Source organism: Peromyscus leucopus, chromosome 2, assembly GCF_004664715.2.
Source record: "Peromyscus leucopus breed LL Stock chromosome 2, UCI_PerLeu_2.1, whole genome shotgun sequence".
In the NCBI taxonomy this organism is placed as follows: Eukaryota; Metazoa; Chordata; class Mammalia; order Rodentia; family Cricetidae; genus Peromyscus; species Peromyscus leucopus.
In genome coordinates, this window is record NC_051064.1 from 153,143,052 (window position 1) to 153,167,177 (window position 24,126).

Genomic DNA, 24,126 nt, shown 5'->3' on the forward strand with positions numbered 1-24,126 from the left:
AGGGCCACTTGCCTAGAACCTTGTGACCCAGAGGAACTTGACCCAGGGCCGAGAGGACACCTTTCTGCGTTGACCTCCAGCATGAGAAGGAGAATATAGGTTCCCTGAACTTTGTGCAGCTCTCTGTGCGGACTCTACTCCAAAGCCCAGTCCTCCCCTACCCCAAGCTGGCCTCTGCTGGTGCCCACCAGAACCAGAGCCAAGGAGGCATCCCATTACCCAGGGCACATTATTGCTATATTCTGTACCCAAAGCTGGGCATATCTAGGCAGCCAGACCCTTCATGACAGTTTCCTCACAGGGAAGGAGGCCCAGGACCCAGAAAGGACCTGCCCACCTACCAGGACACCGACCATAAGGCTGAGTGGAAGTCACCACTCCACACCAGCCATAAGCAACCTTAAGGGACAGCTGAGCACCTAAGAAACTCTCAGCACTGTATTCTGCATCCATACTCCGGGCAACCAGAAGTAGGGAGATAATAAGAATGGAAGGTAGAGTTTCATATTGGCTTCATTGCCTCATGGGCATCCCAACTTCCTACCTGACCAGGCTCCTGCTTCTGGACAACACATCCTGAGAGTCCCTGCCAGGGTATTCCACATCCCCGTAGCCATATCATCCCACTTCAAAAAGCACCCTCAATGTTCTTGCCCAGCCCACCCTCTTGACCCTGGCCTGTCTGCTCATGTGTCCTGGGCAACAGGAAGCTCAGCCACAGGGAATCAGGACCCACTGGGCCAGATCCAATGTAATCAACTCACAAACAAACCCAGGACCCAATTAGGAGCCTTGGCCAGAGGCCTTGCTTCATTTGCTGGATGGAGGTTGACAGGCGGCCTGCCCTTTCTGCCACAAACTAGATTAGGGAACCATTTACTGCTAGGACAGGAAGGAGCTCAGCCCTAGCAGCCCCCCTCCCCTCGGGCCACAGGAGACCCCGACAGCATGGTCACCTGTGTAGGCAAAGCCCAGAATCCCCAGTGAGTAGTAGGATGAAAACTAGGGGGGGGGGGCGCGGGGGGGGGCGGGGGGAGATCCAAGTATCAGGAAAGCCTCGGGGGTGCTAAGGCTGGGTAAGATGGGACACACGCCCTGAGTGCTCCAGGACCACATGATTCTCCACCCTGGATGGTATCTATGCCACCCTCCCTCTTGCCTGCTGCCCACATTCCATCAGCCATCCACATCTCTCCAATGGTAAGGCCACTACACTTCCCATTCAGTGCTCACAGCCCACTGTCTGCCAGAATTTCTAGATTTCCTGTTCTCTTTAGGTACCCTGCCTTTGGACACACCTGCTCTTCCCTTGCCTGGGCCTAGCCCAATCTAGGGCCATTCATGCTCCCCAAATCTCCCCAGAACTGGATACCTCTGCCCTCTTCCCTCTCTGCTTTTAGCCACTCTCTAGTCTCCCACCATCAGCCGGAAAAGGGAGTTAGGTGCCTAGGCGGGGGTTCTAGGAGAGACACAAGATCCATCAGTACCAGCAGCCCCAGCGGAAGACCCAGATCACTGCACCCCAAACTCTCTGACCCTCCTAGTGACCCCAGGCCATAATCCCCCACTGACTAGGCAGGCAGAGGCCCAGCTAATCCGCCCTCACACAGGGTTCTGCTAGTAAGGCCTCTGCCACTGTCCTGGGGACCAAGGTGGCCCTACCCACTGCTGCTACTGCAAAGGACAGGTGGGCGTGGTACCGTCGCCACTGAGCAAACCCGTGCCCTATAACTACCAGGGGCAGCTTGTCCATAGTGCACTGGACCAGGGTTAGGCAGCAAGAGGCAGCCAGGTTACCGGCCACACGAGGCTCAAGCCCACCGACGACTGTCCTGGACGTGACCATCTGGCCACCCAAGCCAGATGGGAAGCTCAGACATACACCCCCACCCCCACTGCCCCTGGCACAGAAAAAAGGGCAGCCATTCCCAGAAGAGCTAAATGCAATGGTGTAGGATAAGTACCCTGCCCCTTCCAATGCCACCAGGACCTTACATCTACCCAGAGCTACCCAACGGGCCATAAGCATGCTTAGGACCCAGGTCCAGAGATGGGTAAAACTCCCGCCTGCTGCCTGGGGGATGACTCAGACCACCTTCGGAGGCTGGAGGTAGTAAGCTCTCCATATTATGGTCACAGAGGGGCTCTGAAACCCCAGCGTGTCTTTCATAGTTGAGCTGTGTTGTCACCCCTGCTTTCCTTCACAGTCAGGCCCTAGGGCTCCCCCTGCTCCCCAAGAAGTTCTAGAGACCCTCAGGAGCCAAAGATTTGCAGCTTCCAGAAGTTTAAGGTCTCCACCATGGTCCTCACTCAGGTGGCCTGGGCAGGTGTTGCAATGTGACCTCTCTAACTTGCTGCCATGTACTAGCCCCACAAAGGCTCATGTGGGAGAGGAACAGGCGCATTTGGTTGCCTACCAGAAGAGGCACACTTGCCCCAACCACCCATCTCCAGGACAGTTAGGTAGGAAAGTAGCTTCTGAACTCCTCTTGTCCTAACTTTGCCTGCCCCACACTGACCTACACAACTCCTTCACAGAATGCTGCCTGCCTCCAAGGGTCTCCTCTCTGCTCTGTCTCAGCATCGCCCAGCACCCAGCAAGCAAGAGACAGGATGGATGAGGGGGACTAAGAAAAGCCAAGGCCACATAGTCTGCTCTGGGAGCTGTGGGCAACTATGCCACCCAGACCATACCAGCGCTGGTGAGTTAGTCTCTCCAGAGTACAGTCAGCTTCAGGGAAACAGGTGCTCCCCTGTCCCTAACTCAGGTGTCCTCATCACCTCTGCACCTCAGTTCCCCTGCTGATGAAAGGCATGTTCCCACAGCTCTGGCTCCTCCTGCCTGGAGCCCACAGATACCGGCAGCTGCTGAAAGGAGAAAGAGCCCATGCTGTCCAGAGCTGTCCACTGGTGCTATTTTACTTCTGTGAGGGAGATCGATCTTGTCCTACCCCAGTGGGCAACACAGCTTGATGGCTGCTGTGAACAAGAGAGCAGCATCCGTTCAGCAGACTTGCCTCTCCCCAGGGAAAGCTGGAAAATCAATTTACTCTCCCAATAAGCCTACAAATCATACACACAGGCCTTGCCAAACATGCACACATGCACAGGGGCATTTCTGGGTACAATGGCCCTCGTCTCACCAGCAGGGCAGGACTTGCATGTGTTACCTAGTGAGTGGGGCTCCAAAGGTCAGCAGCGTGGGACATGAAGGAACAAAGCTCCCCCAGCCCTTTCCCTGCAGCCTGGAGCCTCCTCAGGGGCCTCCCAAACTGCAGGCCACCCCAGCCAACACTTAGATGGTGCCTGGGGTGGAGTGGAGGAAGGAGGAAGCCGTCCTGCCCCAGCCTCACAGCGCCCATCGGGATGAGCCCGGCCCCTGGCCCTGTGCCACTCAGGAGGGAGGGACAGGCCCACACACATATGGCCAAGCTTATTTAAACGTCTGAGAACAGCAATGCAACCCCCCGCACGTCTGGGCGCCTCCTCCCCAACTATTTTTACTGTATCAGGGAGTGTGAGCCGGCTTGTTCCCGCCCTCCTTGGCCAGACCCAAGGGGTTGTGCTCACTTTAGGAGGCGCTTGAGCCAAGGCAGGGCTTGAGGAATCTCTCAACAGCAGTAGAAATAATAGCCACTACCCCGCCCAGAGCTATCTGACCAGGTCTGAGGCTGCTCTGGGGATGGAACAGCAGGCCCGCTCTGCTGGGTGGACGCGCCCTTTTCCTCCAGCAGTGTCTGCCCCACGGTATGCAGCTCCAGCTTCTAGCAGGAGGAAACAAGTTCTGTATGTGTGTGTGGCAGGCGGGGGGGGGGGGGTCCTGACCCATCGCATCGCCTGGCTGAGCAGTGTGGAGAGCCACCCAGACCTTGTTCTGCCCCATGTTCAGATGCCTGGGGCAGCCAAGGAGATGAGCAACCTAGGCTCACGGTGCTCCACTCACCATACTAACTAATTGCCTATCCACAAGCTGACCTGGGCTGCTACCACCCACCTTCTCTCAGAAGTTCCTGAAGCTCAGGGACCTGGCCCTGGACAGCAGAGACTGGGCAGCAGCCTGGTCCATCCTCGGCTAGTGGCATCAGCTTCAGGATCTAGCCCCTACCCAGCCCAGCCCACTCACAGGGCCTTATTGATGACCCTAACCCAACAGAAGTGATGATGAACCCGAGTTCAAAGCCATTAAGTTGTGTGTGAAGGTGCCAGAGGTCAGAAACTCAACTTGGAGCCACAGTAGCAGCAAAGAGACGGGGCATTCTCGAAGGTCAACAGTGTCCACTACCGAATGCCGAGTTCCACTTAGAGAAGTCCCCACATGTTTAGGCCTAAACCGGGTCTCTCCGAACCTAACTCCAAGTATGCCTGCAATGGCCATGGGGGCCTGGGACCTTTAGCCCACAGAGATCCCAGCTCCTGGCCTTCCTCTATCTCCAGCAGAGCTCCAGGACCATAATCAGAGTTCCCCAGAACAGAACTGGTACCCTTCCTACCCTCTCACTGTCCCTGGCTATCACTAGCTGGTGGCATGTAGCAGCTCAGCTCACAGCAGTGGCTTCAATCGCATTCGACAGCTCTGCTAGGAAGAGAACTCTATTAATAGTCCATTTCACAGTTTTCTGCTCCCCCAGGTGGCCCTCCTTCCTGTGTCCCTGGGGGTTCCTGTCTTTGCCACCAGCCACTCACTTCCCTGAGGCCACAGCTGCCCTCTCTTCCTCCAGCAGGGCCTAGTCAGCAGCCACGCATACTTGTGCTGGGCTCCTGAAGGCAAGCGATCAGCCACTGTCTGGGATAGATTCTGACCCCAAGCCACTGCCCGGGACACCTTGGAGGAGCTGTTACAGAGTCAGACTGTAGTCATCAGTGTGGAGCCCCTGCTGGAAAGTCACCAGATTCGGGTAGGGATTTCTCTCAAGAGCGCAAGTAAGAATGAGAAGAGCCAGTCCTGGAGCTCAGACCAGGCAAGGAGGGATGGCAGCAGCTGACAGGGTGGGTGGCCTCTGGGTACGGTCAAGCAGGGGCCAGAGACGACATAAGAGGTCGGAGCCCCTGAATAAGTGCCCCGCGCTGGGCAACAAGGGCCACCTTGAGGCTAGAGAGCACTGGGCCCTCCACAGGGCCGGAGAACTGGCCAGTCAGCCTCAGAGGAAAGTGGCTCTCCAAGTGTGACTTTCTCCAGTGCCTGTGTCTCCTGAAGTTGGAGACGCCTGCCCTGCTGGACACCTCCACAGCCACCGCTTCCCTCCCACCGTGTTCTTGCTGAGGCCGGGCGAGACTCCCTGGCTCTGGACCTCCTGGGATGTTCTCTGTGTTGTTCCGTCATCCCTGGTAACCCAAAACAGCATGAGCTGCATCTGAGAACTGGGCTGTCAAAACCTAAGTCATCTCAACCCCAGGTCTAGAAGCTAGAGACCTGAGGAGCTTCAGCAGGACATGGAGCCATGGATGATACAGGGCTGTGGCCTGACCAGCCTGGAGTCTAGATGCCCTCAGGCCCTCTGGGGGCCTGGGCTGCTGAGTCTTAGCAGGCTGAGGACGGCCTCCCAGGGCCGATTGGCCAGTTGCTTCCAAGTCAGGGCTACACCCTCATACCTGAAGGCTTCTTTCTTGGGGAGGGCTGGAAGGGATCCCAAGGCTAGCCCCTTGAGCTATCCCAGAAGCTTACCTCACTCACCTGTGGCTGTCCACCACAGCTCATCAATATCACCCAGCTGGTAAAGGGCTCCTGTACCCAGAAGGTGACTTCCCAGAAATCAAAGAAAACACCCAATCCCGGGGCTGGTGCTCACCTCCCCCACTCTGCCCCTTCTCTTCCCCACACAGGAAGTCTGTCCAGCCGGCCATGTGCCCACGTACTCTGTGCTGAAAGCAAACTCCCAGGAATAAGCAAGCTCACTCCTCTGATTACTCATTTTTCTACCCAGCCCTCCCCCACCTCTTTGAGGTGGAGCTACAAGCCCTGGCCCAGGACGAGCCCCTGTACCCACATCTGCCCAGAGATAGGGGGCACTTTCTTGGGCAGGGGCATTCTCACTCTCCAGGGACGGTGCCAAGAGCTAGGGAATCTTCGTCATCAGCTCATTAGTGGTGCAGATGGAGGGCCAGAGCCAGGACAGCAGCCATCTGCTCCTTCCTCAGCTGCATGTTGAAACTGCAAGGACTCTGCTGTTGTACATCTCTCCTGAGGTCACCAGAAGATGGGGGTGGGCTTGGAGTCCTCCTGCTGCCACCTCCCTCCTCCTAAGACCAGGGCTCTTCCCTTGAGCAGCTGAAAACCCCATGTATGTCCAGTCCCCTGGACCCTGGTGCCTCAAGGCTACATGGCAGCATCCATTCCCTGCCCCTTCAACAAGCAGGTGTCCCAAGCCTAGTGACCCCTGGGCAAAGACTCCCATGGGCACTCTGCAGGCCAGCCAGGATAGAGACTAGGGAGGGGTATATCCAAATACTATGCTGTTGGGACCCACAAGGCCCCAGCAGAGTGTGCCTTAGTAGCCCTGACCATACTGGCCATGCTGTCCCCAACTCATAAAGCGCATCTTAGGCAGAGAGAAGAGGAGGGACAGGAGGGCAGGTCAGGTGTGGCATAACAATCTGCAGACAGTTTTTGAATGCTTACAAGTTGCTCTATGCGGCGGTCCCACGCCATCCCTTCCCACCCCTGCAGGTCTGAGGGTCCTCAGCGTGGAATCGCACAGCCCTTTAAGCTTCTCTACACCTCTCCAACATCCATATCAATCCGGAGCAGAACAAGTCCAGCCCCAGATCAACCCGCCAAACAAATCAAGAAGGCACAGCCTATTCTTGGAACTTGGGGCCTTGATCAGGAACTTCTTCCTTCTGCCTAACTCAAATCACTTCTGATGCAGCCGTAACCTTGGGTCCCTTTCACTTTCAGTCTCTCCCACCCTGACCCACACCAAGCTTTGTGTTGAGACAGAGACCCTGCCCAGGAGAAGCTCTTTCCCATCCCCCCACCCCCACCAAAGATGCCCGCTCAAAAAAACTCAAGAGAATGGCTTCTTCTCACACCCAACCCCCTTGCTCCGCTCCTGTGGGCAGCCTGGAAGACTTATGCACCCCTGCTGGTCCGTGCTGTTTGCCTAGGGCAATGCCAGTTCCCTAGACAGGAAAAGTGGGACAGATCTAAGCAAGGGAGTTTAACTCTGGGGAACCTCGGGGTAACTGGGAGGGAAGGTGGCGATGGTTCTGTCCATGGTGCTGACCAGATTTCAGGGCATTGCCCCCCTCGGCCCCCCAGCCCACAGCCCCTGACAGCTTAGGACCTTCCCTCCTCCAGACATCCCCTTGGACAGACTGGAGATCAGGAGACAGAGGCTGTAAGGCAGGCAACCTCACTCTGCAGAGTGGGACCTCAGCACCTTCACAAGTGTGGCATCTATTGGCAAGATGCCAATACAGGGGAGATGGGGTGCCGCACCGCATGGCAGCTGACAGGGATGGGGTCACCAGGCTTCCCTCCCAGAGACCCTGAGACCAGGATCAAGCAGAGCAGAGCACTTGCTCTGAGGTCTGAGCTGAGCTGGGAATCACAACCCTCTTCCAGACACCCTCCTACCTGCCCTTACCTTGGTCCTGGCTAAGCCCACCGGTGGGCTCAGGCTCTTCCATGGCCCGCAGGCACCAGCCCCACTGTTACCGGCACGGCCCAAGGGGGCCCGGACCCTGTGCCGGTCCCCAGTGTCCCCAAAGTCGGAGCCTGGCCCAAGGCGCCCCACGCACAGCGCCCATACCGGTTCGAAGCCCGCTGTAGCTAGCTGCTACCGCTGCTCGCTCGCTAAGGAAGAGAGGGGAGGGGCAGGATGAGGCCTCACCGCCACTGGGACCGCCCCTCCCACGGGAGCCCCGCCTGCCCTTAACTCTTGGCTATCCAGCTCCTGGCCTGCCATGGCTGCTGCTCAGGAGCATCAGTTTGAATCAAGGAGGGAGTTTCAGATGGGTACCAAGCCAGCACTGCTCAGAGGCCAGGAGAGGAGGCAGTGCCGCCACCTGAGACCCCCACAGTGGCTTCAATGACCACTCACCACACCGACCTCTCTCCCTCCTACCAGAGGGATAGCTATACACCCTCAAGGAACAGAAGTCAAATGAACCTGGCTGGCAGTTTCTGGTGACCACAGAGTCCTTTTGACTACCGCACTCCCTAGGTCTTGTGGCTAGAACTTCCAAACTGGGCTGAAGTGCCCGTCCATCAACTTTCCTGGCTGGAGGTATCCAGGCTTGGGGAGGCTGAGTCCAAGGGCCGGTTCTGTAAAAGCCCCACCCCTGTGTTCACCCAGGTTTCCTCCTCCTGACTCCGTGTGTCCATTGCCAAGCCCCTTCTACTCGGCTGCATGGCTGTGTGGGGTCTGGGGGACAATGACGACTGTTGGCATGGCAGGAAATGCCCCCTGTGTACACTCGCCCTGGAGTACACAGGGGCAGAGTAAGTGGCATGGCCTGGTCCAGCCTGGGTTCACCTCTCTGGGATCTGCTTGATCTGTGTACGGCGTCTGGGCAAAGCTCCATTCTCCAGACTGCTCACTCCAGCTCAGGAGAGGTGGTGAAGAGAGTGACTTCTGCCCCCAGAACATCTGGTATGGCTTTAAACTCACATCCCGGGGAGGGGGCTGGGACTGTTAGTGGGGGGTCCAGAAGAACGGACCATTGGTAAGCACAGGGAGGACATGGGCCACCTATGGGCTCTCTGAACTGCCACCTCCAAGGTGTGACAGCCTCCTGCCATGCAGGGCACCAGGTGTGAAGGGGGAGGAGAGCCTCTGTCTGTGCTGCCAGCTGGGTTCTGCCAGGAGAGGCCCCTGGCCCTGCTGCCTGGCACCCTTAAAGGAGCAGTCTTCCTTCTTTGCTGTTACTCATGTGCTCTGGCACTTTTGAGCAGAGTAGCTCTGTTCTAGACTGTAGGAACTGCCCTCTGGGTAGATACTGTGTCTCTCATTGGCATAGAGCCTAGGCACGACTCCAGGGTCTACGTCTATCCCACTGACAGATCCAAGGAAACAAAGGTGCCCTCCTCTGGGTAGGTATTGACTGATGAGGTCATATTGGAGTGCAGGTGGGCTGCCAGGACAAGAAGAAGGGGCACAATCATAGAGAGCACCAGAGGCTGGGAGACCAGAAAGGAAAAAAAAAAAATCCCAGGAAAGTGCCCACAGCTGGGCTTCATGTGTTTCCTCCAAGAACTAGCTGCCTCCTCAGAAAAAAAAGAAAAAAAGAAAGAAAAAAGAAAAAAAGAAAAGAAACTGAGGCAGGGAGGGAGAAGAAAAAGGGCAAGGTGACAGCAAAAACCAGAGGCGGGGAGAGAGAAGGTGGGGGAGATACACCCAGGCAGGTGAGAAGGTCCCTGGAGAGCAACCCAGAGTGGGGCTGCCTTCTCCCTGCTGGACAAAAGGTCCCTGAGCCTCCCTAGAGAAGCTGGGTGAAACCTAAGTTCACATGGTAATGAATAATCCATCACAGAGTCGGCTCCCCCTCCCCTGATGCAGCCAGAGGATGATTTCCAGCACTGAGACTGCGATTAAAAACGGTGATTAAAATCCACCAGGCACATGTTAATTTGTTCAGATTCTGATCTCTTTTCTCTTAAGCAGAATTCCACTCTGAAAGCATTTGGCCTGGCTGGTTGCAAGCAGGAAGACTCCCTAGAAAGAAAGAGCCTGTGACCTCAAAGGAGTTAGGGACGTAAGGAGTTTAGTCTCCTCCTTTGCAGAGGATCACCAAACAGACAGCTGTGGGGCACACATCCAGGGGCTCCTGCTACTGCAGTGTGTCTCCAGAGTGAGCTCCACATGCTCAGATAAGGCTGGGCTTCCACATGCCCACAGCCCACAAGGTTCTGCTGGACCTGAGCTCCTACTGTAAGGGGACTCTGCTCCCTGGGGACCAGTTCTCACTTCCCGATCTAAGTTCCCCTTGCTCTTTAGTGGCATTGTCAGAGAGGGCGGGGGGATGGTACATCCTGAGACAGGCCTTTAGAAGGACAGAGCCCGCTCCTTCTCTGTGCTTCAGTCCCCTCAGTGTTTAATGAAAACACCACACATATGTTCACACGTGCCCTAGGTCTGTCCTTTATTCATGGGTACCCACTGAGAGCTCATCCCAGCCTAACTGGATCACACACATCTTACAGGGTCAATTTAGGCACCAAAGGGCCTGCTTCTAGTTTCTCAGCTGTAAGCATTCTTGCCCTAAAGCTTGTTCTTTCTTTCTTTCTTTCTTTCTTTCTTTCTTTCTTTCTTTCTTTCTTTCTTTCTTTCTTTCTTTCTTTCTTCCTTCCTTCCTTCCTTCCTTCCTTCCTTCCTTCCTTCCTTTCTTTCTTTCTTTTTTTCTTTTTTTCCCCCCCAGACAGGGTTTCTCGGTGTAGTTTTGGCGCCTATCCTGGATCTCGCTCTGTAGACCAGGCTGGCCTTGAACTCACAGAGATCCGCCTGGCTCTGCCTTCCAAGTGCTGAGATTAAAGGTGTGTGCCACTGCCCCCCGGCCTGCCCTAGAGCTTTGACAGAGGTCAGAGAGGCCAGGGGCTCCCTAGTGTACTACAGTGGATGGCAGCAGTCTGGGGAAAGCCAAGCCTTGACTCCCGACACTGCTTTTCACCTAGGTTCCTAGTTTACCTGAAGGGTATGAAGTAGGATCCCTCAGTCCTGCCCAGGAGTGTCTCCACCTCCCAGTGCCATAGCAAACCTGTGGGCGGCTCAAAGCACAAGTTAGGCTGGCCAGCTCAGCTGTGTGTAGTACAATGATAAGGAAGAAACCACCCTGAAAGTGGGCCAGAGGTAGAGATGTGGTGATAGAGGCAGCGTGAGGGATGGCCAGGAAGGCCAGCTGAGTAGGGAGGAGAGAGACGGGGGCCCCCAGGTACTTCTCCTAAACAGGACACCCCAGCATACTGATCCAGAGGGCAGCACCTAGCAGCAGGGGCCAGTACCATAAGCCCAGCACTGGGTCCTTGGGCTGAGGACCAAGGGTAAGGTAGAGTGGAGGCTGGGAATATCCTAGGAAATACCACAAGAGCTGCAAATGCCTCCACAGATAGAGCCAAATGCAGCCAGGAAGGGATGTGGCAAGCCTAGGCCAGGAAACATTACTGTTTGAGTCCTAGACCTCTGCTACCTCTGACCAGTCCACTGGAATGCACTGCTTCTCTGGCCTGCTTCCTATCCAGCATCTAGGGAGGACCAGCAGCCTGGGAGAGCAGGAGCCAGCCTGTAGCCTTGAGCCGAGGCTTTCTTCCACGGAAGAAGAGGAGTCCTCTAGGTGGGAGGCAGGACCCTCTTTGTGGCTCACCAGGACAAAGGCAGAAGGGCTAAATCTCTTTTAATGACTGTCACTACAAGGAAGGGACTTGGGAGCATTGGCTCCATGGTTCTGGGGTCATTAGCTCTGCCTATAGATGGGTAACAGCTGCCACTTTCCAATAATCTCCAGAAAGCGAAGGCTAGGAGAAAAATGCATCCCCAAATTCAGCAGAATGATTCATACCTCTAAAGCCTTTGTGGGGCACCTCAGATCTGAACTTACAACTTCTGTCCTACATAAATCTCCAAGGAAACGCTTCCAGTGGCCAGCTGTGTACCCAGCTCCGAATATCTGTAATGGCCACTGCCCAGAAGCCTGGCCACATCACGGGGAGATAGGCACAGTGTATGGGCCCTAATGTGGCCCCAGTTCCGCTCCTGTGAGGCCATCTCAGAATGCCCAAATCAGGAGAGCTCCAGAAGCCACGGATTTCAATCTCTTTCTTTTCCAGAGAAAGCTTCTGGGGTGCACTGGTCCCCACAGGCCCTCTGACCCTGCTGAGCCCTGGAGTGTGAGCACCAGGGTCCACTGACGCGGAACAGGGTAATTACCTCAGAAGTACTGAATGATGAAGTGTGGGTCGTTCTGGTATGGAGTCAGTGCTGACCACCCTGCTGCTGAGAGGGACGCAGGCCCAGCAGCCTATGACTAACACATTTTTATTAATTATTCAACACCAAATCCAATTCAGTGTTGTCTCTTGCCTTGTGTGAGAGTTGTCAATGTTACCACCTCTAGTGAGGAACCAAAGCTGCTTCAGAGGACGTGGTAGGATCCCCCAACCACCTCACAGCCCTGGCTCACCCTGGATACCAGTACAGGCTGAGCAACCTCCCGACCCGGTTAGCAAGTGGCAGCATGTGAATGCAGGGTAGAGCATGTGGAGACGCCATTCACCCAAATCCAGTGTCTCTAGCACAAAAGACCTTGCCGTCATTGTCATCAGATCCCCTCATGGAGTCACACCCAGTGAGCTGAGCCCAGGTCATCAATCTCAGGATGAATGCTTCAGAGGGGCATGTGGCCTCAAGAGAACTGGCCAACAGACCACAGTTATCCAATTACCACAGCTGCCCCAAAGTGACCACAGCTTCTTTAGAGTGACCACAACAGCTCCAATCACCACAGATGCCTCAGAGTGACTGCAGCTGCCCCAGTGACCACAGCTGTCTCAGTGGCCACAACTTCTCCAGGCATCACCACAGCTGTCCCAGTGACCCCGGCTTTCCAGGCTGACCATACCTACCCCATTGATCACAACTGCCCCAAGGACCACAACTGCTTCAGACTACCCAAGAAGGAAACTGCCATTCCAGGTCTGGCATGCCCGCCTGCCCTACCCCCAAGCCTAGTGGAGTCAGGTTCAAAAGAAACATCACTCAGTTCCAAGGCAGATGAAGAAACAAGACAGAGCAGAAACAGCCAGAGGTGGGGTCCGTGGAGGAGGGAGACACCACAAGGAGATGGGATGCTCTGGCCAGATTGTCACTGTCCCCACAGTAGCCCTGTGCTGCCAGGACGGAAGAGCTGCTGAGGCCCTCGGGCTGGTACCCAGTCCCAATCCCAGCGCCCATGGGTTGCAGAGAACACAGACAGCACAGTCTGGGTGATAACGGGGAGAGTGGCAGGGAACAGAGGCCTGGGCAACTGGAGGGTCAAGAGGTTTTAAAAAGGCTTTGACCTGAATCGTCACAAGTGCTGACCCCTAGTGCTCAGAGGCCTGGCCATATAGGCAAGCAGCATCTTGCCTTCGCCAAAGGCATCTGCAGCCACAGCACACTTCCATTGTTTGGCCTCTCACTCCCCAGGAGGGCCTCTTAGCCTGCTCAGGCACCAAAGGGAGGGGTCTGGCCTAGGTCAATGGGTCAGAGTCCTGCCTGGAGCGGCAGTAGCCTGAATAGAGCCAAAGTCAGCAGACACTGCCCTGGCAGCCAACCCTGCCTCCCTGCACCAGCCTGACCTAGATTCTGTGCCCGTGTGCGGCAGCTATGCAGAGCTGCGGCCAGCCTGGCATTGAGACAGGTGGGCAGAATCCAGAACCAGCATAGCCACATGGCCACTAGCATGGCCCCAAGATACACTTTGTGTGGGGTTCATGTGTGCTGCCCACCCTTTCTAATCCCTCCCTGCCTGAGAAGCCCTGAGGAGCCCTTGGCTTCACTCTCTGGTCTGGCCTCTACCCAAGGGCCTGCTGCAGGAAGAGAAGACGGGGAGGCTGGACCCACTCTGCTGTCTCCTTCCCGCTCTATAGCCCTGTGGTTAGAGCAAGGGGTCCAAGACTGTGGAGCCACAAGGTCTGCGAGAGCCACTCCTCAACTCAGCTCCAGCAGCTCCAGATGCTGGTCAGAGATCTGCAGCTCTGCCCCAAAGCCAGTCAGCTGACCCCACAGGACTGACATCCTTCAGTCTCCCCAGCCTGCACCACAGGGCCGTATGACTGGCATCTGGTCTTTACCCACATGTGCCACCCTATGCCCCTGGATACATAAATCAATTAAAAATTCTTGAAAACAGAGAAGTATGCACTGTGCATGCAAATGTATGCAAATGTGCCCTTGCTTCCCAGTTCTTAGGCCCGAGGGGCCCTTCAGGCCACACAATCCCCTATTTCAGGGCCAGAAATGGCCAATCCAATGTTTCTTCTTGTTCTTCTCCCCTCTGCCTATTCCTCAGCTGTCAGCATTTATTAAGCACCTGCTGTGTTCAGGCATTGCTCGGGGCGAGGAAGGCAGTAACAAGTTCATCAGAAGCAGGGAGGGCAGGGCTGTCGCAGGGGTCCCAACTCCTGGAGGAAGTTCTGGACAGAGAGAATAAGGTTGCCGTCTTCAGAGAAGCCAGGGAAAAGGGGACTTCTTCCCTGAAGGTCAGTGGGCACTGGAGGACTGGTACAGGAGGGAAATGAGTACAGACTGGGGTATGGGTTGTATACCTCAGACCAGACCCAGAACCGGAAGTGAGGAAACAGGGTATGCCACTTTCAGCGGGACATGGCCAGTACAGAAGAACACTTGGCGTGGGACTTAGCTCCGAGCACATACTCAGAACAGAGCAGGCCAGAGGAAAATGCACAGCCATAGACTGTGGGTGGACTTGGCCATCAGCACCTACCCTCTCTGCGCCATGGGATGAACAGCCCTATCGCTGAGGTTCACCTGAAAGTTTTCTCCAATGCTGGGCCTCCCACATCAATCTCAGCTCAAGCTCCAACACTTCCTTTGGGAACAGCTCACCAGTGTTCTGTAACACGAATCTTAAAAGGTCTTATTCAAAAACAAAAACAAAAACAAACACTGGAGCCAGATATTGGGGTGAAAGCTGAAAGATCAGAGAAACAGAACAAGCCAGCCATGTTCTTACCTCTATGAAATCCTCAGCCTCAAGAGACAGACTTCCTATTTACTCATGCTTTATATACCTTTCTGTGCCCTGCAATCTTACTTCCTTCCTAGTGCTGGGATTAAAGGCGTATGCCACCATACCTGGCTCTGTTCCCAGTGTGGCCTTGGACTCACAGAGATCCAGATGGATCTCTGCCTCACAAATGCTAGGATTAAAGGTGTGTGCTACCATTGCCTGACTTCTATATTTAATATAGTGGCTGACTTTGTCCTCTGATCCCCAGGCAAGCTTTATTGGCGTATAAAATATATCACCACCATGGTATAATTTAAAATCTTAAGTGGTAATTCATACATGCAAAACAAAAACAGAATACACAAGCCACAGCATGCCTGTGGTCTGTGTGAAACTGGTTGCCACAACCCATGAAGCCACAGATAGTAGAGCTCTAGGTATTTGCACCACGAGGCTCTTGATAGGCTGTAAGGGCTATGTGAATTGGCTGGCTTCCACAAGTTCTGCCTCAGCCCTGCTGCCCACCTGAGTCCCAACCCCAGAGTGACTGTAGGGAGCAGGATTCAGGCTGCCTTTCCAAAGGGGGCTGGGTCCCTATGAGCCAGCAGTTCAGGTACCGAAGAAGACTTGTAGCGCCATCAAATCATGGTCCGGGGCTGCCTCTCCACGGCTACAGCCACATATCCTGGCATGTATTGTACCATCCCCACACCCCCATCCACAGACAGTGGTTTTGTGATGTAAAAGCAGAGACTACAAGGTGGAGAGGCACTGGGAATACAAGGAGGGAATTGAACTTAGCCATTGGAACCATTTCTAAAGAGACGTGTCTTTGAAGAGGCCACGCCCATGTGGTATGAGGGTCTGTTTGGGTCTTCCCTGGAAGCAGAGCCAGTTGCCACACTACACATGACCTTGCACACAGCCAGCTCTTTCATATTATTTGTGGAACGATCTCCCCAAATTCAGACCCAAGTGGCAAGTCTTTGCCACTTTACTAGGAAGCATACTTACAGATCTTCCAAGAGCAGCTAGAAGGAAGCTGTCTTGCTAGGTGAGCAGAGTTTGCCAACAAACCTGTGGCCAGTACCAGTGCAGTGTGAATGTACCTGGGAGGTGTGAACACACAGCTCAGGGAAGCAGTGTGAACACACAGCTGAGGGTAGGAGTGTGAACACACAGCTCACAGAGGGGGTTTAAGCAAACAAGTTAGGGGAAATGTGAACACTTGGCTGAGGGAGGGAGTGTGAGCACACAGCTGAGGATGGGTCTGTGTACGCACAGCTCAGTACTCACAGTACTCAGGGACAGAGTATAAACACATGGCTGAGGAAGAGTGTGAATGCACAGCTCAGGCAGAGAGTGCTCACAGGCAGCATTCCTAGGCTTATTCCTTCCTTGAGTCCCATGTACCACCGTTGAGGTGCTCAACATCTACAGCCAGCGGGATCTGATTTTCCCTCGTTCTCAGGAGCCAAAGGCCTGGGTAAAGCCACTGTTTCCCACAAAAGCATCTACTCTCAGGCTCGCCAGAGCGAGGTATTTAGCAAGTGACAGCAGGAACTCTGTCCCGACTTCCAGGAAGCCTGGTGCTCTGGTCTAAGCCCTCCACCCTTGCCATCACTTCCTTTTTGCTGTGTGGGTCACGGGTCTGGGTGAGATGTGCTGTTCTCTTGGCCCCACGGCTGTCACCACACCTTCGCATATACTCACCTACAGTCCATGGGGACTCCCCACTAGGGCATTTTGACTTTGATCTGCCTGTCCTCGGTGCCAGCCCCTCTCCTTGCCCTCTGCACCTTCAGCTATGTGCCACCTGCAGATGGCTGGGCCCAGCAGCCACCCAATGCAACACAGGCAAATGTTTATTTTTTTTCCTTTAATGCAAAAAAAAAAAAAAAAGAAAGAAAGAAAGAAAGAAAGAAAGAAAGGAAGAAAGGAAGAAAGAAAGAAATCCTGTGAGTCACTGGGAGTGTTCAAGTAGAAGGCTGAGGCCAGCAACCCAGCAGCCGCTGGGCAGAAGTGGAAACATCCTCACCCCCAATCCGCCCCGAGGCTGCAGGTGTCTGGCTGTGGCAGCCACTCAAGGTAAACTTGTCATTCCCTCATGGCTAGACATTCTAAGAAAGCTGCAACATTCAAGGACAATTACCTGACTGCCACAGGTTCCTGGAGTATTGGGGGAAGGAAGGAATGCCTATAACCATCCAACAGGAGCCCCAAGAGAAGTACTTCTAGGGTGACTGAGGCAGAGGGGCTTCACCTCGTTATCACAGCCTGTGAAGCTTTTGAGTCTCTCTCTCTTTCTCTCTCTCTCACCTCCAGCAGAAGAACAGGAGGCACCCCATGAGGGCAGTATCCACAAGAACCAGACTTCATTCCTATCCCTGGTGGTGGTGGTGAGGGGCACAAGGCATCAGTCAGTTCAGTTTGGCTCCCTGATAGCCCTGGGTACTTCTGATCCCAGAATACCCTAGACCAGAACAGGATCCCTAAGGGCTTGCAGCCATACCTGAATGCCTGAGGACTGGACATACCAGGCAGGTTTTAGGAACAGTTCTGTCCTCTAAAAGAGGAAGCAACAGGCTGGGACCCAGACTGGACAGAAAGCCTGACCAAGGGCTATCGGAGAGGTACAGCCATCCCTCATAGCTCTGGAGTCAAGGCACGAGTCAAGGGGCAGAGGTCTCTTCCAAGGGAGGGGTCCCTCACAGCCTCTTCTTTTTCCCTGGGAAGGATGGGAGAATTGTCCTACTCACAGTGGGGAATTCAGGCACAAGCGCCATTCAGAGGAAAGCCTAACTCTGGTTTCAGATGGGGAAATGACAGCCCAGAGGTGGAGATTTGCTTGAGGTCACTAGCCATGCTAAGAATGTATAGTATCTAGGCATCACCTTGTCCATATTACCCTTGGACCTGCAAGGATCAAGTTTCATCTCAGGTCCACAGGGGTCCAGCCTGGCTTGTGCTGCCGGAAGGAGCCACCTCTGTGACCTCATGTGTTCCTGGGGCAGAGGCAGCAGTGACGTCTGAGTCATGCCTGCAGCTTTTTAAGTCTCAGCTGACTGCAGGGGTAATTTAGGTTTTTTGAGGAGACGCAGGAACACACGGCAGAGAACAGGGTATGGAGACACCAGCCAGAGTGTGACACTTGTACCCTGCCCCGGTGCAGAGTTCCTTCCTGAGGAGGAAGCCTGCCCTTATGTCCTAGAGGGGACACACAGAAGCTGGCCACCAGGAGAGCTGTGCTTGCAGCCTAGCAGAGATGAGATAGCCTGGGCCTTGCTGAGTGGCTAGGAGTGTCCTTGAGAGGAGCCCAGCCTCCAAACACCTCCAAAGAAGGAAGTCCAGCAACTCCCACTCTGCTCCAATATCATCTGGAGGTAGTGAGGGCAGGCTCAAATCAGAGAAGACCCTGGAAGAAGGAATCTGCGGTGGGGTCAGGCGCTGATGTGAGACCTGGTTCTGAGGACCCAGAGGGGTATGGGTGCATTCACTCTGAATCCCACTTCCTAAATCTCATCAAGTCCCCACTTCCCAGTCGATGATCCCCAAGTTGCATTGTCTCCTTCCAAACAGAATATAATAATTCCCAATAATGCCGAGCCCAAAATAACCCCCCAATGTGCGCTTGCAGAGCCCTGAGGGGAGGACGGGGCTGACTCAAACGCAGCTGCAAAGCTGCTTTAAAAATACCCTGAAACACACACAAACACAGGCGCACGTGAGAGCTGCCGGGGAGGATGTTTGCCTCCACCCACGGGCCCTGCTCAACAGGTACGCAGGGTGAGGCTGGGGACACAGGGAGGGGGACCCTGTTCTTCCCTCCTGGGGCTGGGGGGAGGTTGTGTGGCAGTGAGGAGGGCAGATGGGGGTCTCCTGTTGTCCCAGAGACTCCTGACCAGAATCCCCTCACCTAAGGGTGCTCAGCCCCTGCACACTTGGCATGGAGCACTACACCAAAGGAGATGCCAGCCCTAGGTTGCTCTCAGGCCAAAGGGGACATCCCTGGTACCTCTACTCCTGGGGTCAGGGGCAGAGACAGAGCGGCTGATGGATTCACAGGCACCAAGTAGCCAGCAGGTAGTGCCAGGGCCTCCTGGCCTTAACTCCTACACCAGGAGGACCTGGGCAGGCTGGCCCCAGGGCATTGCACACAGTGATGGCACACAGATGTGAACAGCAGGAAGGAACACAGTCTGCCCCCACAGTTAAACATCCTGGGACCTGGACCCATAGAGGCTGTGGAAAGGAGCCAATATATGACCTCCCTCTCTTGCCCTCAGTTTCCCTACTTGAAACCCATGTGGCTGTGCACTCCAGCCTGAACAGCAGGCTCTTGGAGCACACCCCCTACTCATGACAAGACATGTGGCTCCCAGGAACCTAAAGCCACTTTGTCACACCAACATTGCCAATAAGCACAGATCCAAGTTAGGCACAGGGACAGGCCAACAATCTTCAAAGACAGGCCCCTGTCTAGAATTACTGAGCAAGAGTCAGGATACTGAGTGGGCTGGGGGAGGGCAATAGCCTGGAAGTGACAAGGCCAATTCTCCTGAGTCCTGGGAGCTGTTGGAGAAACTTATTAGAGCCATTCCCCAGACTCAGGGACTCCTTTGCAAGGGAGCTCCAAGGTACAGCAGGGCTCTATCAGGAAAGCTCAGGGTTGGCCATCAGACTATCCCAGTCTGGTAATGGGGGGAGGGGTGTCCACTCAGGGTGTGCTGTCTCAACCCTTGAAAAAGCGATGGTCTATGGTCTTGGTCCTCTACAACCCACTTCAGATGGCAGCCACTACACCACATGAGGCATGAGTAAGTACCTGAGAGGTAGGTAGCAGCATACTTGTCCTCCAGTGGCTTTATATAGGCCATAAGACCCCCTATTGGGGTCATTGGGGCATCCCGAATGCCAACCTAACAATTTATGGGAGAGAAGTCCAGGCACATAAGCTTGAGTCTCTTGCTGGGTCTACCGATAGTCCTTCAAGGTAAGAAGGAAAAGCAGGGCAGAGCTGGACACTGACAGCCGTTGGGGAGGAAGGATATGCTTGGCTGGGTCTGTAGCCAAGACAGCTCCTTCCACAGTGTCATTTGTGGGAAATGGTAGTCTAATAACAGGATACCTAGACTGGCAATCAGGTCTCACCTGCTCACCAAGTCTCCAAAATCTACCGAGGGCCTGGCAGACAGCAGCCTTCACCAGTAGGCACTGGCCAGAGGGATGGCTGGCCCATGAAGACTGCAAAGGTCAAAGGACAGTGGACATGGGCGTATCACTCAGGATGGCACAGACTGTCTTCACCTTGCGGGGAGGCCTGCCTTTCCGGAATTGTTCCTTCCTCAAGTGAGCCCCAAGGGCCCTTAAGCTGACAGGCTAGCATTTGCCCCTTACCTACCCAAGCCATAGCTACCTCTGTTGCCCTGGGCCTGACCTGAAAACTCTTGCTCAGAAACTGGTGGATCACGAGATAGGCTTCATAGCAGGGGTCTCGTCAGACCTGCAGCAGCAAGAACATGGGCCTTAGTCGGTGGGCACTGGTCAGAGCCCACGATCATACACCTGGCAGCCCCCTGCTGAGGGCTCAGGTACCCCAAACTCTCTCCTCAAACCTGGGAAATACAACAAGGGTGTTGCAGCAGCCGCTGCCCCGCTGTTCAACACAATCTTGGGGCACCGGAAGTCATGACCCCTTGGCCTTGGTTGAGCTGGACCAGTTGGATCACTTCCTCTCCAGCATGCCCAGTTCCCACAGCTCTTCTTTCGGGCACAAAGGGAAACACACAGTAAGTGCCTACATTCTCTCTACATACATACTCTTGTTCAACCCTCCACAGGGTCTTGAGACCCCAGCAAGTCCTTCCCCCTCCAGACTCAAGTTCCTCATCATTGAGATGGGGCCAAGACAGGACCAGCTGTAAACACATATGTAAGATGATCTCCATCTTCCTTGCTGCATGAGGAAGGGGTGTGCACCATCAGGGGTACATGGTGGTCCTGGGCCACGCCCTGGGTAGAGGAAGTTCTAGTGCTGTGAGGTTTAGGGGTGGTCCTGTTAGACTTTGTTTTGACAAATTGTTTCAACTGCCTTTCAAGAACAGGACCAGCAAGGAGGTTGTTGTCAGATAATGTGAGGTGGGAGTGGGTGTGACCCAAAGCAGGATGGGGTGGCCAGCTGTGAAACACTCAGCTGGGATCTAGGGGAGGGGAGCAATGAAAAAACAGCAAGGTCTCCGTGCTATTTCCCTGGTCCTGCCCTTGGGCAGCACAGCTCAGATAGGATCCCCGAGGGAAGCCCTCTCAGGGCTCATGGAACTCACGGCCAGCCAAGTAATAGCCTTTACTATGCATTGCTATGAATGAGACTGGAGACCAAGAAAGATCATCTGAGAGCCTAGGAGGCTGGATAAAGTAGCTGCCAAGCATCCTTCCTCCTAAAATCAATATGGACTAGCAGGCACTGGGTGGGCCAAACATCAAGAAGCTTATGTCTAGTCCTTGGTGGAGGAGCTTCAACCAATAGTCTTCTGTCCCTATGAATTTCTGAGGCACTCCCTAGGCCTGCCTGTGGCTCTCAAAGAGGCAAGTGGAGAGCTTACCTAGTCTCCTGATGCAGTCTAGCCTTCTGTAGTAGCCCAAGCCCCAGTCCCAGCCCCAGCCTCTCTGGCTGTAGTTCTAGCCCCAATCTCAGACTACAGTCCCAGCCTCCGATCTGCTAGGAGCAGGGGGCAGGTAGGGTAGGTCAGGCAGCAAGGGGCAGGATCAAGGACTCCAAGTCCCCACCACAACAGCCCTTTTCCACAGGCTCACTCTGGGACAACAGCTGCTGCCTTTGAACTGAGATGAAATACTTCCGCAGGGCTGCTCACCCACTGGGCAAGGCCCAGGTGGAGGGACCTGAGCCTCCGCAGCTCCTAGGGAGTCTCCTCCGGCTTGCTCCCTGAGGGTCCACAGCCCTCAGTTCAGCAGTGTATCCCAGCTCCTCTCCAGCCTTTACTTTCTGTAAACTTGGATGGATATGAGGCTCCCCATAACTTTGGAGGATGGTAGAACAATACTCCAAACAGCTTGGCAGTGCAGCAAAGACTGCCCACCACCCCCACCTCCATGCCCAGGAGCGCCCCACCCAACAAAAAAACCAGGAAGCCTAGAGAAGGCATCCCATTCACTTGCCATAGGAGCAGGTGAACCCCCAGGCTGTGTGCCCAGACAGAAGGCTCTGTTCATCTCCCACCCCGTCAGCCCGTGGCAGAACGCAGCCCTCACTTAACAGGCATGGCATTTCCAAAGATGACAAAGATCCCGGGCTCAGAATGTTTTGTGTGTGTGTGCGAACAGACACTTCCGTACCAGCATGCAGACGACAGTACCTCCCCTGCAGTTGGGCCTGAATCATCAGCCAAGATGAGGCCAAGAGCACATCATGGTCCAGTCCCAGTGGGACTTAGGGGAATAAGGCCCATCCCCCTTACCCCTCAGAAGGGCTGGCACTGGCATGGTCAACCACAGGTATCAGGTTCTGGGATGGCTATCGATCCCTTCTCTGCATCTAGAGAGCCCACGGCACATCCAGGTCATGTCCCTTGCAGGGCTGTGATCTACAGTGATGGAATGGGGTGAATAGTGGCTCTTGGTGCCACTTCTTAGGGATGGAAGAAAGAACAAGGAACAGGCAGGAGGGCCTTACTCTGAGAGCAGGGGTCTGTGAAGTCACCTTCTCCAGCTGCTGGGAGCTAACCAGGCTTCTCAAGGGCCGGCATTGATTGGCACAGCCCTGAAATCTATCTTTATTAGCCATGTTCTTGGCTGTAATTTTTCATCTGTCTCTGCAAGTCTTATCCCTTGAGGAGGGTACTGCATATCACTATCAGGGTTGGGGAAGACACACACAGCTAGGACTCCCTAGGTTAGGACCTAGAACAAACCCCAGCAGCTTGCTGTCACCTGGAGGTTGGGGTGGAGATGATTGGGCAGTATCTTGGCACCTTGACAACATGAAGCTGACCAAAGTCTATCTAGGACACCCAAGGGCTGTCCATTGCCTGCTGTATAGACCAATCTAAGCGTCATCTCAAATCATGTTCCAGGGGTCGGGGTGGTGGTGGTGGTGGTATGTGCTAACTATCCAAGCAATGGACCCCAGGGAGAAGGCTCAAGTGAAGGTTTTCTTCTTGGAACTAATGTCTCCTCCACTGGAACCAGGAAGCCCAGAACTGGCAGCACTCATGTCTTCTGGCAGGTTCTTCATCTTCTCTAATACACTTTCACAGCCAGTGCCAAACCCTTCTTACAGATGAGAAAAATTGAGTCTTGGGTAACTGACTCCCTCCAGGAACAGTAGAGGTCACATGTAGACCTGGCCCCTGGGCCACCACACCTGTATTCCCTCCACAGGGTCAGTCCAGAGGCCCACTGGAACATGTACTTCTCCTGAGATGGCAAACAGGAGCAGGAATAGGCTGGCCTGCACTTTCCTTGATTCCTCTAGCAAGTGAGAAGTAACTATAGCCTGGGGCAGCGCTGGAGCCAGGCTTCCCAAAGGAAGCAAGTTCCAGCCTGTGCCTCCTTAGAAACCCTGTGGAGCCCTAGGGGCCTGTCAGAGCTGCTTGGAACAGCCTAGGGGGCAATAGATCCTTGCACCTGCTCTGGACCTTGAACTTGGTCTTGGAAGACTTGGCCTGAGGGTCTGGGAGAGGAACAGTATGGTAGGTCTAGGGAGAGACACCAGGAACATCAGCTTGGTAGTTGACCCCCTTCATGTCTGCTTTGCCTCCCAGGAGACCAGTACATCTTCACTGTGTGCAAGAGGCTTGGGGAGCTGACCAGAGCTCTTAGAAAAGTGGGCTGTTCCACGATTGATTAATGAGGTGCCTAGCAGACTGCTGCCCTGTAGGGGAAGGCCACCAGCAAGGGAGAGAACCATTTGAAAAATCTCAGGAAGAACTAGAACTTCCAGCCACCATTGCAGACCAAATCCACCCACTCCTCCAGGGTCAGTCACAACAATGGAATAACCACCCTAAGAGCTGTCTGCCCCAACCAGTCTACCTCAACAAACCCTGGGGACACAGCTCAGCTGAAGAGGTGTTACATGTCTTCCAGGGTATTTCAGAAAAGCCCAGTGGAGATGCTGAGATACTGTGTACAAAGCAACAGCCTCACTCTTCCCAATAAGTGTCAGGATATTAGGGCTGAGCTCAAGGGAACTGAGGCCCAATATACCAGCATCCATCCTGATTCAATGCCACTCTCCTGTTCACATGCTTACATGCCACAGGTACTGATCAGCCATCTAAGGCCACTGTTCTACAGGAAAGATTTGAGTCTGGGGGGAGCATCAAGGATCAGGGGTGGGATAGGACAGGGTAAGAGGCACAAATTCTTCAGCCACTGCCTTCTCCCATGTTCAAGGACCATAATGTGGGCAGTTCTGTACATCAGATACTGCTACTGTCGGCC

At 54.5% G+C, this 24,126-nt stretch overlaps 1 protein-coding gene across 6 annotated transcripts in view; it reads right to left on the minus strand.

The window, feature by feature from the left end:
- Plch2 (phospholipase C eta 2) overlaps positions 1-24,126 on the minus strand; it is an 80,105-nt gene that overhangs the window by 30,116 nt on the left and 25,863 nt on the right. The window contains exon 1 of one of the 6 annotated variants that reach the window (XM_037203256.1): positions 7,587-7,803. The exons of the other annotated variants lie outside the window; for them this stretch is intronic. Coding sequence (XP_037059151.1) covers positions 7,587-7,629 — 43 coding nt within the window. The 5' untranslated portion in view covers positions 7,630-7,803. Of the gene's footprint in view, positions 1-7,586; positions 7,804-24,126 lie in introns of those variants that run through there. 6 annotated transcript variants of the gene reach the window in all.